This window comes from Haliotis rufescens, unplaced genomic scaffold (assembly GCF_023055435.1).
Source record: "Haliotis rufescens isolate VD_foot unplaced genomic scaffold, xgHalRufe1.0.p SCAF_5, whole genome shotgun sequence".
Classification (NCBI taxonomy): domain Eukaryota; kingdom Metazoa; phylum Mollusca; class Gastropoda; order Lepetellida; family Haliotidae; genus Haliotis; species Haliotis rufescens.
In genome coordinates, this window is record NW_025964223.1 from 55,446,017 (window position 1) to 55,462,428 (window position 16,412).

Consider the following 16,412-nt stretch of genomic DNA (forward strand, 5'->3'; position numbering starts at 1 on the left):
TATTACTATAACTTTTACTTTTACTTTTACTCTTACTATTACTATTACTCTTACTATTACTCTTACTATTACTATTACTATAACTTTTACTTTTACTCTTACTCTTACTATAACTCTTACTATTACTCTTACTCTTACCCTTACTCTTACTATTACTATTACTATTACCCATACTCTTACTATTACTATTACTATTACTATTACTATACTCTTACTCTTACTCTTACTATAACTTTTACTTTTACTCTTACTCTTACTCTTACTATTACTATTACTTTTACCCCTACTCTTACTATTACTTTTACTATTACTATTACATTAGTATTACTTTCACTCTTACTTTTACTCTTACATTTACTATTACTATTACTATAACTATTACAATAACTATTACCCATACTCTTACTCTTACTCTTACTATTACTATTACTGTTACTATTACTATTACTATACTCTAACTCTTACTTTTACTCTTACTCTCACTCTTACTATTACTATAACTTTTACTCTTACTATTACTCTTACTCTTACTCTTACTCTTACTATTTTATTACTATTACTATTACTCTTACTTTTATTCTTACTATTACTCTTACTATTACTATTACCATTACTCTTACTATAACTGTTACTCTTACTATTACTCTTACTTTTACTCTTACTATTACTATTACTATTACTATTACTATTACTATTACTTTTACTTTTACTCTTAATGTTACTGTTACTATTACTATTACTATTACTATAACTATTACTATTACTATTACTATTACTCTTACTCTTACTCTTACTATTACTATTACTGTTAGTATTACTTTTACCATTAACATTACTATTAGGGGGTCACTTGCTTGAAAGATGTACTAGTACCGGTATCACAATGTCGCATTACACAATAAACATTTAAAATCACAGTCGTCCCTCTCTTGAAATCCATCTTGCATCACGTACTTTCAGAAAATGTCTAGCGAGAACCTTGAAAAATCATCCCCTATATTTGATATTCAAAATTGATAGGTTTCTTGAAAATAATATCCTAGTCATCTTGAAAACTTGCGATACATTTCATAACAAGTATTTAACGGATTCCTCAATTAATATTTGCCAATTTAGATTGGCCCATATCTTACCTTGCTATTTTATACTCAGTTGAACTCAATGTTAATGTAATAATTTATATATAGCTCCTTGTTATTTATACTCAGTTGAACTCACCATTAATGTCATAATTAATATATAGTTCCTTGTGATTTATACTCAGTTGAACTCATCATTAATGTCATCATAGGTATATCGTTCCTTGTGATTTATACTCAGTTGAACTCATCATTAATGTCATCATAGGTATATCGTTCCTTGTGATTTATACTCAGTTGAACTCATCATTAATCTCATCATAGGTATATCGTTCCTTGTGATTTATCCTCAGTCGAACTCATCATTAATGTCATCAAAGGTATATAGTTCCTTGTTGTTTAAACTCAGTTGAACTCATCATTAATGTCATCAAAGGTATAAGATATGTATTAGTATGTATTGGATCTTACTGTAGTGTGTCAATCAAATAAGTTTGTTCCTTTCCAAATATGAATATCAGGTTTTTAAAAGGGCATATTGTTCATGTGATATATTAGTTCAATCCGTGCATTCATCTTCCACATTGCAAATATACCAAAATGATCTGGAGTGCCTTAAAGCAAAATTATAAATTGAGTTTGTTTTTTTGAATTTGTTGAAGAGTACGGACTGCAGCATAAAACGGATTTTCTAATGCTCACATACTGATGGTGCCGTTCATTATAATCCATTACTGCCATCCAATAATTGCAGTCCGGCTTTACACAAGAGACCGTTTCCATGGCAATTATTTAAAAAACGATAAATCCCACTTACATGCCTACTTTAATACCAGACTTCAGGGTAGACGGTATTGTCCATTTTACCCTTCTCATGCCCATACGCGAAGTACATAACGATTGTATTACTTAAAGCACGCGATAGGAAACGTTTTCAGGCTAAGTGCCGCGTCGATACTGGCGCATGCTTCTTCAAAGGACGAAGCAAGCAATGTCTTTCTGTGTTATGTGGGCCTGGCGATGTGTTAGTATACTCAAGTGGATCCGACGCCGCCAAAACACGTGTAAAAGACTTGTTAACAAGATAGGAGGACTGTTTGTAATTGCTTGAAGGGATTGGCGATATGATGGTGACAATGGTTATCTTTAATGCATATTTATGTTTGTAAAGGACTGATGTTGACGTGTTGTAGGTTGTACGAAGTGAGGATCTTAAATAGGACTTTGTGGGATGAGTCTTGACGTGATGTCAGTGTTGTAGTTTGTGGATGTTGTTTGTTAGGCACCTAACACATTAATGGGAAATATGTAACTATCAAAAGTGTAAGTGAGTATAGTTTTACGCCGCTTTTAGCAATATTCCAGCAATATCACGGCGGGGGACACCAGAAATGGGCTTCACAAATTGTACCCATGTCGGGAATCGAACCCGGGTCTTCGGCGTGACGATTGAACGCTTTAACCACTAAACTACTCCAACCGCCCCAACTATCAAGAGAACTATCATTGTTGGTATAATCTTTAAGTGTCACATCCTGGAAATATTGTGTGGGTTTCCTTTAGGTTACGAGAACACGATGTTCCATATTTCTTTCTTTCTTGAACATGGGATTCAACAGTGTGGCTGTTTGTACTAGTCCGGACTAGTTGGTTTACTAGTGCTAGCCAACTGAGATACCATGCCGCAGTTTAACATGAATACCCAACTCAGACACAGTCTACAGACTCCGAGCGGACCACTCCTTGTGTGATTTGGCCCCTTAAATGCCAAGCTCCAGGCAGGGTAATAACAAGTACCATCTTTTAACGTATTTTGGTATGACGCGACCACGCAGGCGGGCCAGATGGTATATGAGTGGGTGGGTTTGAGATAAGATTGGAGTGAGACCGGATGTACGAGATGGCTGGGAGTGGAGGTTTGAGTATGTAACTATCAGAATGATTTGGAAAGACAACGGCAGCGATGTAAGGAGCAATAATGCGGTTTGGGCTTTGCGATAAAGATATGGAAATGGACCGTGGTATGAGGTACAGGAAACTATGTTTATAACGAACACGCTTCTAACGAACTGACGGATATAATGAATATTTTTCAGTCCCGGCCATTTGCTGTATATATGCTGTACATATATATGCTTATAACGAACTACGATTATAACGAACTAAAATTAGTGGTCCCTTTGAGTTCGTGATAACCGTAGTTTACTGTATCTGTAATTCGCCCTGAGAGTTTGAAATGATGGGAGTGGGGTTGGATTTTTTAAGAAGTGGGTGAATGTGAAGGGACGTGGACGAAGAACGATATTTTTTTCCGTTTTTGTCTGTAATTAAGACATACACTTTACTAGAATAAGGGGCGGTGTACACACATTATTTTGCAGTAACGATTACGTATTGTTCCATCAACCTTTGTAAGGATGTATTTTTATCTCCGAACACAATCAAACTCGAACCACAACCAGAGCCATAAATCAGCACTATTTGATTCCGATTATAGTCGAACAAATACGACTAAGTAATCATTGAAGAATATCTGATCCAAAACCAAATTTCGATTGTCAATATTTGAGTTAGGGTGCGCTCTCTCGTCAACCGTAAACGATAAATCATATTCAACTCTGCAGACAATGCATGAAACAATGTCAGATCAATATCTTCAATCAGACATCGGACATCAATACAATCATGCTAATGAACTTCGAGGAAAAGGGGAAGGCTCATTGTCTGTGCTTGTATAAGCCTGACGCAAGGACGCTAAGTATAGTTTTAGTATATTTGATTTTTTTACGAAATGATTTATGAAATGATCTTATAATTATTGAAAGGGTTTTGTCGCTTTTATTTATTCTGAAAACTGAGACATTTATTTCCGTTATCAGATAAAGGTATTCAAATTGAAATAATATGTGGATCCCTTCTAAAATATTTTTAATAAGACGAAGTATGATTGTTAAAAATCATCCTGTGTCAGTGCAAGAACTGTATATATGAAACGTCTGCAAACTTATGCATAAAACATGCATTGATTTGAAAATTGATCAGGCTAGAACGTTGTTGACTTCTATGCAATTGTTTATTGATATTCCACACATTCTTACCTTTAATCAGTTTGAATAAACACCTTTAGGTCATAAGCCCCCTAGCCATTTTACAAAAGTCTTTTAACTTTGTTTTTGAACAAACAATGATTTTTAATAAAACTGATCTCAACCAAAGCCTTTACACAATGATTCTATATATGACACAGTCGTGAACTGATGACAGTCTTAACACATACTTGAAATGTACATACAGTAAAGTATGGTTATAACGAACTTGAAGGGACCATTAAGTTTAGTTCGTAATAACCGTAGTTCGCTATAAGCATATATTCAGCACATGGTCGGGACTAAAAAATAAGTTCGTTATATCGGTCAGTTCGTTATAAGCGTGTTCCTTATAAACGTAGTTTACTGTAATTATACCAACCTTATAACACATGCATGTTGGCAGTCATGCAAAGCCAATTACATGTTGACAGTTATAGCGCACCAGTAAAAAGTTTAGATCATTATCATTACGTCGTACATGACACTAATAACATATGTAACATGTTGACGACAAAGTTGCAGACGAATTCACTTTGACAATAATCTAACTTAATAAAGTGAGATAATTAAAGCGAGACAGGAGAAGGGTTGGTAGTGGGTTAACGAAATGGGGTTTGAGAGGGAGAGATGGTTATGAATGGCGTTGTTTTGTCATAAGCTTGAAGTAAAGTGTTCCCATAATGTAATGACAATAATTAAAGAAATACCCACAAGACGTTGGTACTATCGTAAAATACTGATAACTTATTTAGAATGTTGTTTCATAAATTTCATGTTGACAATATTGTTCAGGAATCATTTCAAGTTGACAATAATGTAACACGATCATAACATGTTGAAAATAATGACAGACATCTGTTACATGTTGACAATGCTGAAGGATGGTGCCATAGCGTGTTGACAATGATGAAAGATGGGGCCATTGCGTGTTGACAATGATGAAAGATGGGGCCATTGCGTGTTGACAATGACGAAAGATGGGGCCATTGCGTGTTGCCAATGATGAAATATGGGGCTATTGCGTGTTGACAATGATGAAAGATGGGGCCATTGCGTGTTGACAATGATGGAAGATGGGGCCATTACGTGTTGACAATGATGAAAGATGGGGCCATTGCGTGTTGACAATGCTGAAGGATGGGGCCATTGCGTGTTGACAATGATGAAAGATGGAGCCATTGCGTGTTGACAATGATGGAAGATGGGGCCATTACTTGTTGACAATGATGAAAGATGGGGCCATTGCGTGTTGACAATGCTGAAGGATGGGGCCACTGCGTGTTGACAATGATGAAAGATGGGGCCATTGCGTGTTGACAATGCTGAAAGATGGGGCCATTGTGTGTTGACAATGCTGAAAGATGGGGCCATTATATGTTGACAATACTGAAAGGTAGGGCCATTACATGTTGACAATACTGAAAGATGGGGCCATTATTTGTTGACAATGCTGAAGGATGGGGCCATTACGTGCTAAAAATGCTGAAGGATTGGGCCATTACATGTTGACAATGCTGAAAGATGGGGCAATTATATGTTGACAATACTGAATGATGGGGTCATTACATGTTGACAATGCTGAAGGATGGGGCCATTACATGTTGATAATGCTGAAGGATGGGGCCATTACGTTCTGACAATGCTGAAGGATGGGGCCATTACATGTTGCCTATGTCGAAAGATGGGGCCATTACATCTCCCTGAACAGACAAGCTGGGCGAATTGTTTCCCAGCCATCAACAAATACTGATAGTTGCCGCCATCTCTATGATCAATCATATGAAACCGAGATAATACCACGATTAGAGCTGTTGGCAGCAGCTTGCCAACAGATGAATATATCCGTCACACATCCCCAATTTACTTTTAATTTCACTGAAATAATACGTATTTGTGTTGAATACAGTCCTCACAATGTTTGTGCACTAACCCTATTTTATTACCGAGAGTGAAATATTTATTCAGGATTTTGTAAATACAAACAATGAACGACACGTTTAAGCCATTAGTTGATTACATAAGTTGCTTCAGAGAATAATGACATTGGTTCATGGTATAACATTTGTCTCGTTATATTCGTATGTAAATATTATAGTTCCAGATGAGGTTATAGTGAGAACATCACTGCATGTACATAGAGTACATTGAGCATAGGCTCTACTGTATAAACGACGGGACGATTATGTCAAACTGCTCAACTCATACGGCGGACATGGCTGACGTGTTTCAGATTCCTTGTAGAGGACGTCGAGCAAGTGTAATTATAGTTTGAGCAAATTGTCAATAAAAAATGCTCACAGCAGATAATTTTCAGTCTCGATCATCTGCCGAAACAGATTGCATAAAAGGAAAAATAGTAGTGAAAATTATAATTGGATCACTGAAAAGCATTGATGACACCAGGTGTTCGCGAAAAGGACATGCATGTTCTGCTCTACGGTACCTGCCACTCACATAATTTGCATAAAAAAGTAAAAGTTGGAAGCCAGTGGAACTGCAAGCGTACGTAAGTTAGTCATTGAAAACAAGTTGCCCGTTGACAGTATGATTGCTGTAATTAAGTACGATTGCTAGTATTGACGGTAACTATGAGTGACTTTGAACAGAATAATTGATAGTTGTGAAGAAGAACATAAACTACATCAGTGTTAAGTATTACTATTAGTATTGATTTTATTACGGATGATGATTCCGGGTGTAGAGTGTTAAGCACGATTACAAATAATTACCAATGTAAACTTTGATTACCAATATAAGTATTATTGCCATTTTAAGGCACAATAACCGGGTTTTATCTCGATTACCGATATGAGGATAATTAACGATGTAACTAAAAGCGACAGAACCCTTTCCAGGATCATAAGAAATCTCAACAAAAATACATTGTACGATTCCTACTATATCATGAGCGGGTGTCTATGAATCGCTATCAAGGAGTAATAACATCAGGTGTTTATACATCACAATCAAATAGTGATGTACCAGGTGTTCATGAATTACTAACAAATAGCGATGACACCAGGTGTTTATGTATCACAATCAAATAGTGATGTACCAGGTGTTCATGAATTACTAACAAATAGTGATGTACCAGGTGTTTATACATCACAATCAAATAGTGATGTACCAGGTGTTCATGAATTACTAACAAATAGTGATGTACCAGGTGTTTATGTATCACAATCAAATAGTGATGTACCAGGTGTTCATGAATTACTAACAAATAGTGATGTACCAGGTGTTTATGAAGTGCTAACAAATAGTGATGTACCAGGTGTTTATTAATTACTATCAAATAGCAATAACACCAGGTGTTTATGAATTACAATCAAATAGTGATGTACCAGGTGTTCATGAATTACTAACAAATAGTGATGTACCAGGTGTTTATGAATTACTAACAAATAGTGATGAAGGTGTTTATGAATTACTATCAAATAGCGATGACACCAGGTGTTTATGTATCACAATCAAATAGTGATGTACCAGGTGTTTATGTATCACAATCAAATAGTGATGACACAAGGTGTTTATGAATTACTACCAAATAGTGATCACACAAGGTGTTTATGAATTACTATCAAATAGTGATGTACCAGGTGTTTATGTATCACAATCATAAAGTGATGTACCAGGTGTTCATGAATTACTAACAAATAGTGATGTACCAGGTGTTAATGAATTACTAACAAATAGTGATGTACCAGGTGTTTATATATCACAATCAAATAGTGATCACACAAGGTGTTTATGAATTACTATCAAATAGTGATGACACTTGGTGTTTATGATTCACAATCTTATAGTGATGTACCAGGTGTTTATGAATTACTATGAAATAGTGATGATACCAGGCGTTTATGCATCACTATAAACTCGTGTTGACACCAGGTGGTACAAGCATGCATACCGGTGTTAAAAATAAGTTGCCAGTTTAAAACATCACCCCCACAGAGTAATGTATGAAAACTACCATATAGTAAAACATTACATTATTTGAGAGGCCATCTAGACTGTGTGAGATAAAATTTAACGTCACATCGGCAATATTTCAGCCATATCGTGACGAGTGGCCATGTGGAGGTTTGTATGTATTATATAGAGACACAGCGGTAACTCTGGGTCTCCGGATGACGGGGATTAACCAGCTTCGTCAGTAACATTAGATAGGTCGGAAGTAAGCAGTTTCATCAATCACCTTGTGTGTATCGGAAGAATGGGCGGGTATGGGATTGAGATCAAATTAGATCCATATCTGTAAGAGTTTTAGCAATCGACGGTCAGGCTCTGTCATTTACAAGCTGTCGTATATCCGCGACTAAACGCACAAGAAAGTATACACTTGAAAAATGGATTTAATAAAACAATTGCAAATGTTATCATAAAGTTACTAGGCTGAAAACAGTAGCCGAAACACTGCAATTTTATGCTCCAAAACACAACTATGGTACCCGTATCAAATACGTCACTGTCGAATGCTGGTATTTCTTGTTTGTCTCATTTTAAGCAAACATCACACATGGGTGCATACTTTAATCCGGTAGATTATATATGTTTTTGTAATGCATAATTGGTTAACGCGATTTAGAAAAGTAACTCACTCTTTACCAAAAGATACATATATTGTTATTGCCATAATACAGAGCCGTTACCAAGAGCCGTACATGATGGTACTTGTTCTTACTCTGCCTGGCGCTCGGCATTATGCTGGAAAACAAGGACAAGCCCCCCCCCCCCCCCACACACACACACACACACACACACACACACAGGTGGGAGAGACATTTTCTCTGGACAACACATTTTTCAGAGCTTCCAGAGAACAACCTTAAGAAAATTATATATTTTCAGCAGACCCGATGGTCGGTCGATTCCTATCTTTGTGGTTCTAAAATGTGGTGTCGGATAATAGGCAATCTGATTGTTGGAGAACTGTAAACAAACACCAACGTGCGTGCAGTGACGAACTGTAGACACTGAGGCTAATCGATACACTGCTAAAAATGACATCAGTGTTAATGTGGACAATCTCATTGGTAGTAATTAGATGCTATATGAGAACTATATTTGTGTGTCCTGATATTCTGTATTGAGTTGTTAATAGTAGTTAATAACTATCGCTGATGGATTTTTAAAGATAAAGATTGATGTTGTCCATGCTTTTGTTTGCGATGTTTGAGAGAATTATGGGGGTACCTTTGAAGCTGATCCGTAAGCGATTTTGGTTTTACGTTTACTCATATTTTCGCGAACACCTGGTGTCATCACTATTACGTATTCAATCCAACCCGAACTGTAGACAATCACATCAACCTTCATGTAAACATCAAATAACCTGTATATAACTTTACAACCACCCCTACTCCATGTAAACATCACATAACATGTCTATAACTTTACAACCACCCTACTCCATGTAAACATCACATAACCTGTCTATAACTTTACAATCACCCCTACTCCCTGTAAACATCACATAACCTGTCTATAACTTTACAACCTCCCTACTCCATGTAAACATCACATAACCTGTCTATAACTTTACAATCACCCCTACTCCATGTAGACATCATATAACCTGTCTATAACTTGACAACCACCCCTACTCCATGTAAACATCACATAACCTGTATATAACTTTACAACCGTCCCTACTCCCTGTAAACATCACATAACCTGTACATAACTTTACAACCACCCCTCCCCCTTGTAAACATCACATAACCTGTCTATAACTTTACAATCACCCCTACTCCATGTAAACATCACATAACCTGTATATAACTTTACAATCACATCTACCTTCATGTAAACATCACATAACCTGTATATAACTTTACAATCACATCTACCTTCATGTAAACATCACATAACCTGTACATAACTTTACAACCACCCCTATTCATGTAAACATCACATAACATGTCTATAACTTTACAATCACCCCTACTCCCTGTAAACATCACATAACATGTCTATAACTTTACAACCACTCCTACTCCATGTAAACATCACATAACATGTCTATAACTTTACAACCACCCCTACTCCATGTAAACATCACATAACATGTCTATAACTTTACAACCACCCCTACTCCATGTAAACATCACATAACATGTCTATAACTTTACAATCACCCCTACTCCCTGTAAACATCACATAACATGTCTATAACTTTACAACCACTCCTACTCCATGTAAACATCACATAACATGTCTATAACTTTACAATCACCCCTACTCCATGTAAACATCACATAACATGTCTATAACTTTACAATCATCCCTACTCCATGTAAACATCACATAACCTGTATATAACTTTACAATCATCCCTACTCCATGTAAACATCACATAACCTGTATATAACTTTACAATCATCCCTACTCCATGTAAACATCACATAACCTGTATATAACTTTACAACCATCCCTACTCCATGTAAACATCACATAACCTGTATATAACTTTACAATCATCCCTACTCCATGTAAACATCACATAACATGTCTCTAACTTTACAATCATCCCTACTCCATGTAAATATCACATAACCTGTATATAACTTTACAATCATCCCTACTCCATGTAAACATCACATAACCTGTATATAACTTTACAATCATCCCTACTCTATGTAAACATCACATAACCTGTCTCTAACTTTACAACCACCCCTACTCCATGTAAACATCACATAACATGTCTATAACTTTACAACCACCCCTACTCTATGTAAACATCACATAACCTGTCTATAACTTTACAACCACCCCTACTCCATGTTAACATCACATAACATGTCTATAACTTTACAATCATCCCTACTCCATGTAAACATCACATAACCTGTATATAACTTTACAACCACCCCTACTCCATGTAAACATCACATAACATGTCTATAACTTTACAATCATCCCTACTCCATGTAAACATCACATAACATGTCTCTAACTTTACAATCATCCCTACTCCATGTAAACATCACATAACCTGTATATAACTTTACAACCACCCCTACTCCATGTAAACATCACATAACATGTCTATAACTTTACAACCACCCCTACTCCATGTAAACATCACATAACATGTCTATAACTTTACAACCACTCCTACTCCATGTAAACATCACATAACCTGTATATAACTTTACAACCACCCCTACTCCATGTAAACATCACATAACATGTCTATAACTTTACAACCACCCCTACTCCATGTAAACATCACATAACATGTCTCTAACTTTACAATCATCCCTACTCCATGTAAACATCACATAACATGTCTATAACTTTACAACCACCCCTACTCTATGTAAACATCACATAACCTGTCTATAACTTTACAACCACCCCTACTCCATGTAAACATCACATAACATGTCTATAACTTTACAACCATCCCTACTCCATGTAAACATCACATAACATGTCTATAACTTTACAATCATCCCTACTCCATGTAAACATCACATAACATGTCTCTAACTTTACAATCATCCCTACTCCATGTAAACATCACATGACCTGTATATAACTTTACAACCACCCCTACTCTATGTAAACATCACATAACATGTCTCTAACTTTACAATCATCCCTACTCCATGTAAACATCACATAACATGTCTCTAACTTTACAATCATCCCTACTCCCTGTAAACATCACATAACCTGTATATAACTTTACAATCATCCCTACTCCATGTAAACATCACATAACCTGTATATAACTTTACAACCACCCCTACTCTATGTAAACATCACATAACATGTCTCTAACTTTACAATCATCCCTACTCCATGTAAACATCACATAACATGTCTATAACTTTACAACCACCCCTACTCCATGTAAACATCACATAACATGTCTATAACTTTACAATCACCCCTACTCCATGTAAACATCACATAACATGTCTCTAACTTTACAATCATCCCTACTCCATGTAAACATCACATAACATGTCTATAACTTTACAACCACCCTACTCCATGTAAACATCGCATTACCTGACATATAAAATCAATCATAAGCATACATAAGCCACTGTCCCGAAGCGATATTTCAAATAAGTATTTGACAAGGAGAGACAATTTCTTAATGATTTATTGTTTAGTTTCTAATGTTCAAAATCATCAATCAAGATACTTTCTAACACTCACAGTGAGACCCCAATATAACTTATGAAGTGGTATATTCAATATGACACTATTAATATACATATGTTTTTTTTGTCTAAATAGGAACATTTACAATTAGAAAACATACAAATGTGTGTATAACAACTTCTGGTTTTATAGCATGACGACGTTTTGGTGTAGATTCTTACACCGTCATCCAGACTGAAAAGGGTGTAAGAATCTACGTCGAAACGTCGCTGAATGCAATAAACCATAAGTTGTTATCCACAAAGTTGTCTGGTTTCTTATTTACTTAACCGTGCGGTCGGGTAGCCTAGTGGTAAGCGTACGCTCGTCACGCCGAAGACCCGGGTTTGATTCCCGACATGGGTACAATGAGTGAAGCCCATTTCTGGTGTCCCCCGCCATGATATTGCTGGAATATTGCTAAAAGCGGCGTATAACCATATTCACTCACTCACTCACTCACTTATATACTCACCAGCGTCTAGAATGCCAATCAAACAGTTACCATATTACATTTGACACACATAATTTGACATAGTGCCCTAGTATCATGATATTGCTGGACGGTTGTCTTGCCACTCAGGAACCGGCGTTTGGCGGTCTGCAGGGCGTTATCAAGCGCACTACATTCGTGTCTTCCAAGGAGTCAGGTGACCTCCGGCATTCAGCTGCATGAAAATAAGTGATACCGGTGTGGCATTATCTCTAAGCACCTGCTTCATTTCGGATAGGAAATTGTGAAGAAAGATCTTTGCATCATCAGCATGATGATTGTGGATGGAACCATGTTTAGTGACAAGGTCATCTTTGGTGTTGATGCTTGCGGTTCAACCTGATGTTGCGTAGATGCAGTGGATAGTGTTTGTGAGCCTATTCTTTATACGTTTGTTTGTTTGTTGTTTAACGCCACACCCAGCAATATTCCAGCTACATGACCGCGGTCTGGAAATAATCGAGTCTGGACCAGACAATCCAGTGATTGGCATCATCAGCATCGAGCCACGCAATTGGGATACGGTGACATGCATCAACCGAGTCACCGAGTCTGACCACCTGATCCCGTTAGTCGCCTCTCACTACAAGCATTGCTTGCTGAAGACCAATTCTAATCCGAGTCTTCACGGGTCTATTCTTGCAACGGTATCCCCCAAAGACTAAGTTACACGGCTGTTCGAGATTAACCGTAGTTAACCTGGGTATTGGCTACAATGACATGAAGATGAAGTCTAAGGTAGATTTCTTACTTTAGTCCAAAATATCTATCAAACTATAAAGTCGGGGGTTATGACAAACGGTATGTCCTTCATGAACTGTCCATATGTCTGTCAATATTTCTACATGAGATAGAAGCATACCTGTATCAGCGGGGATGTGAAGGGGTAAATGCTGAGAGAGTTAGTAAACATGACATACCATTGTGGTTACAAATACTTGTTATAATGTGCAGATGTTGGTTTACAAACGCTCAGAATGCATTTTATGATGAGAGTTATGTAGTGATGTTAATATCTCCAAAATGAAAATTCTGATATTTTGATAATATGCAGATGATACTGTAAATTTGACGGTAATGCTATTGGTTTACAAACGCTTTGAATGCATTTTATGATGAGAGTTATGTAGTGATGTTAATATCTCCAAAATGAAAATTCTGATATTCTGGTGGTGGGCTTACAGAGAATAGTAGGTTAAGTTTCTAATGCGGAGGTAAATTTTTCGGAAAAAGTAAATTGTCCAAAAAATGCTTGAAAAAAACTACTGTGGGTCACACCGTTGAAAAAAGGAAATTGTCAGCCATAAAAGAAGCACACACACACGCACGCACGCACGCACGCACGCACGCACGCACACACACACACACACGCCGCCCCACTCATCCCTCTCATCATCTATCACATAACCTTATATAACGGGAGTCTAGACTTATTCCTAACCACTGTAAACATCACATTCCCTACATATGACCCTAAAGTTACCTCTATCAAATGTAGACATGACCAATAATCTGTACTCCATGTAAACATCACATTGACGGATCATGGCATATCACTCTACAATCGTACCTACCCAGTATCAACATCACATTGCCTGTAAATAAGTCTACAATCACCTATACATCACATTAACATTACTAAAGGATACAAGATTATGTTTTAATCACGACCTGTAAATAGACAAATGCTTCACTATTGTTCTGTTTCAGCATGGAGGAGGCTGGCGACACCGGAGTCTCATAGACGATGCCAAGTTTGAAACGGCCACGAACCAGGAGTTTGAGAGGAGGGAGCGATTCCTCAGTCGGGGGGATTCCATCAATGAGGAGGAGGTCTTCGTCCAGAATGGGGGAGCAGCGTCCCCTCCCGCCGTGGGTCACAAGATCCACGGGGTCATTGTGACGGTCAAGGAGGGAGTGGGCAACCTGACCAGAGTCCTGAGAGTCATTGAGGTAAGGAAGGACCTGTCCACCTGGTTTGCTGGAGTGAGTGAGTGAGTGAGTTGAGTTTAACGCCGCTTTTAACAGTATTACAGTTATATCGCGGCGTGTCAGCTAAATGTGGGAGGAAAGACCGTCGGGTATGGTACATACAAGTATGGTGCTGACAAACCTAGAAACACAATCGGGGTGAACCTGGATTGGAACACACAATCATAGGTTTCTGGCGTGCCCAAGGGACGCAACTCTGCACAGCGAATCGCGGTGCCTTGGACGACGCGCTCATTATATCAACCCCTGGTTTATCTGACCCGAATCCGTTCACAGGTTGTAATTCGCCTTGATTTTATTATACTTATAGAAATGACACATGTACACATTTCTTCGATCTGCTGTTCTGAATGTGTACCTTCTTAAGATCCTTGTCATGCAGTGATCACGTACCATAAGCAGGTCATATGTTTCGACAAACACGTGATCAGCCAAAACATCACACCACCTTTTCACGACACGCCCCAAAGAAGTATTTAGAAACACATCATGTTGAAAATCGTGTTTGGATCCGATGTAGCCTTTTTATTTTCTTGTCAAAAGTTCACTCTGATTCACAACCAATAACGACACCAGATGATGTCCTTCTTTTCAAAGGGCACAGTTCCTTATTTCAAGCACCATTCCTGATGCCTATTGACAGTTTTTAATTGGTTATTCCACAAGTGATCGTAAATATCGCTTGGGTGACCGTCGTCTTAATTGATATGGCACTGCAAGTGAAACGAGCAAAGTATCGATCTGCGTGGGATCTGAAGTACATGCCTTAACGAAACAGCTCTCTGAACAATATGAGAGATATAGCCTTGCAACTGACAAAATAATATTCTGGTATTCATTATTTAATTTGCCGCTATTTAGACTTTAATGTTAACTATTAGATAGTCTATTTCCCTCTGATTTTGGTCATGTTACAATATGACACCGAAGGGGCAAAGAATTAACGAGAATTTTTTAATAGTTTATGAGTCATTCAGCTGTCCCTCTTTGAAGTGAAATAGCTTGAATACCTGACATAAGATTTGACTCTAGGTAAATAGAGTGAACATCATGGTATAAATTGTGTGAACATCATGGTCTACCTAGTGTAAACATCATGGTCTACCTGGTGTTAACATCATGGTCTATATAGTGTGAACATCATGGTCTATATTGCGTAAAATCATTGTCAACCTAGTGTAAACATCATGGTCTAAATTGTGTGAACATCATGGTCTACCTAGTGTAAACATCATGGTCTACCTAGTGTGAACATCATGGTCTATATAGTGTAACATCATGGTTTATATAGTGTAATATCATGGTTTATATAGTGTAATATCATGGTCTATATAGTCTTACATCGTGGTCTATATAGTGTAACATCCTGGTCTGTATAGTGTGACATGATGATCTACCTAGTGTGAACATCATGGTCTATATAGTGTAACATCATGGTTTATATAGTGTAATATCATGGTCTATATAGTCTTACAACTTTGTTTATATAGTGTAACATCCTGGTCTGTATAGTGTGACATGATGGTCTACCTAGAGTAAACATCATGGTCTATATAGTGTAACATCATGGTCTATATAGTGTAACATCATGGT

At 37.2% G+C, this 16,412-nt stretch overlaps 1 protein-coding gene across 1 annotated transcript in view; it reads left to right on the forward strand.

Annotated features, from left to right (window-relative positions):
- The window catches only part of LOC124125606 (tyrosine 3-monooxygenase-like), a 53,279-nt gene that overhangs the window by 8,562 nt on the left and 28,305 nt on the right, over positions 1 to 16,412 (forward strand). The window contains exon 2 of the mRNA XM_046488942.2: positions 14,538 to 14,780. Within this exon, the coding sequence (XP_046344898.1) occupies positions 14,538 to 14,780 (243 nt within the window). The remainder of the gene's footprint in view (positions 1 to 14,537; positions 14,781 to 16,412) is intronic.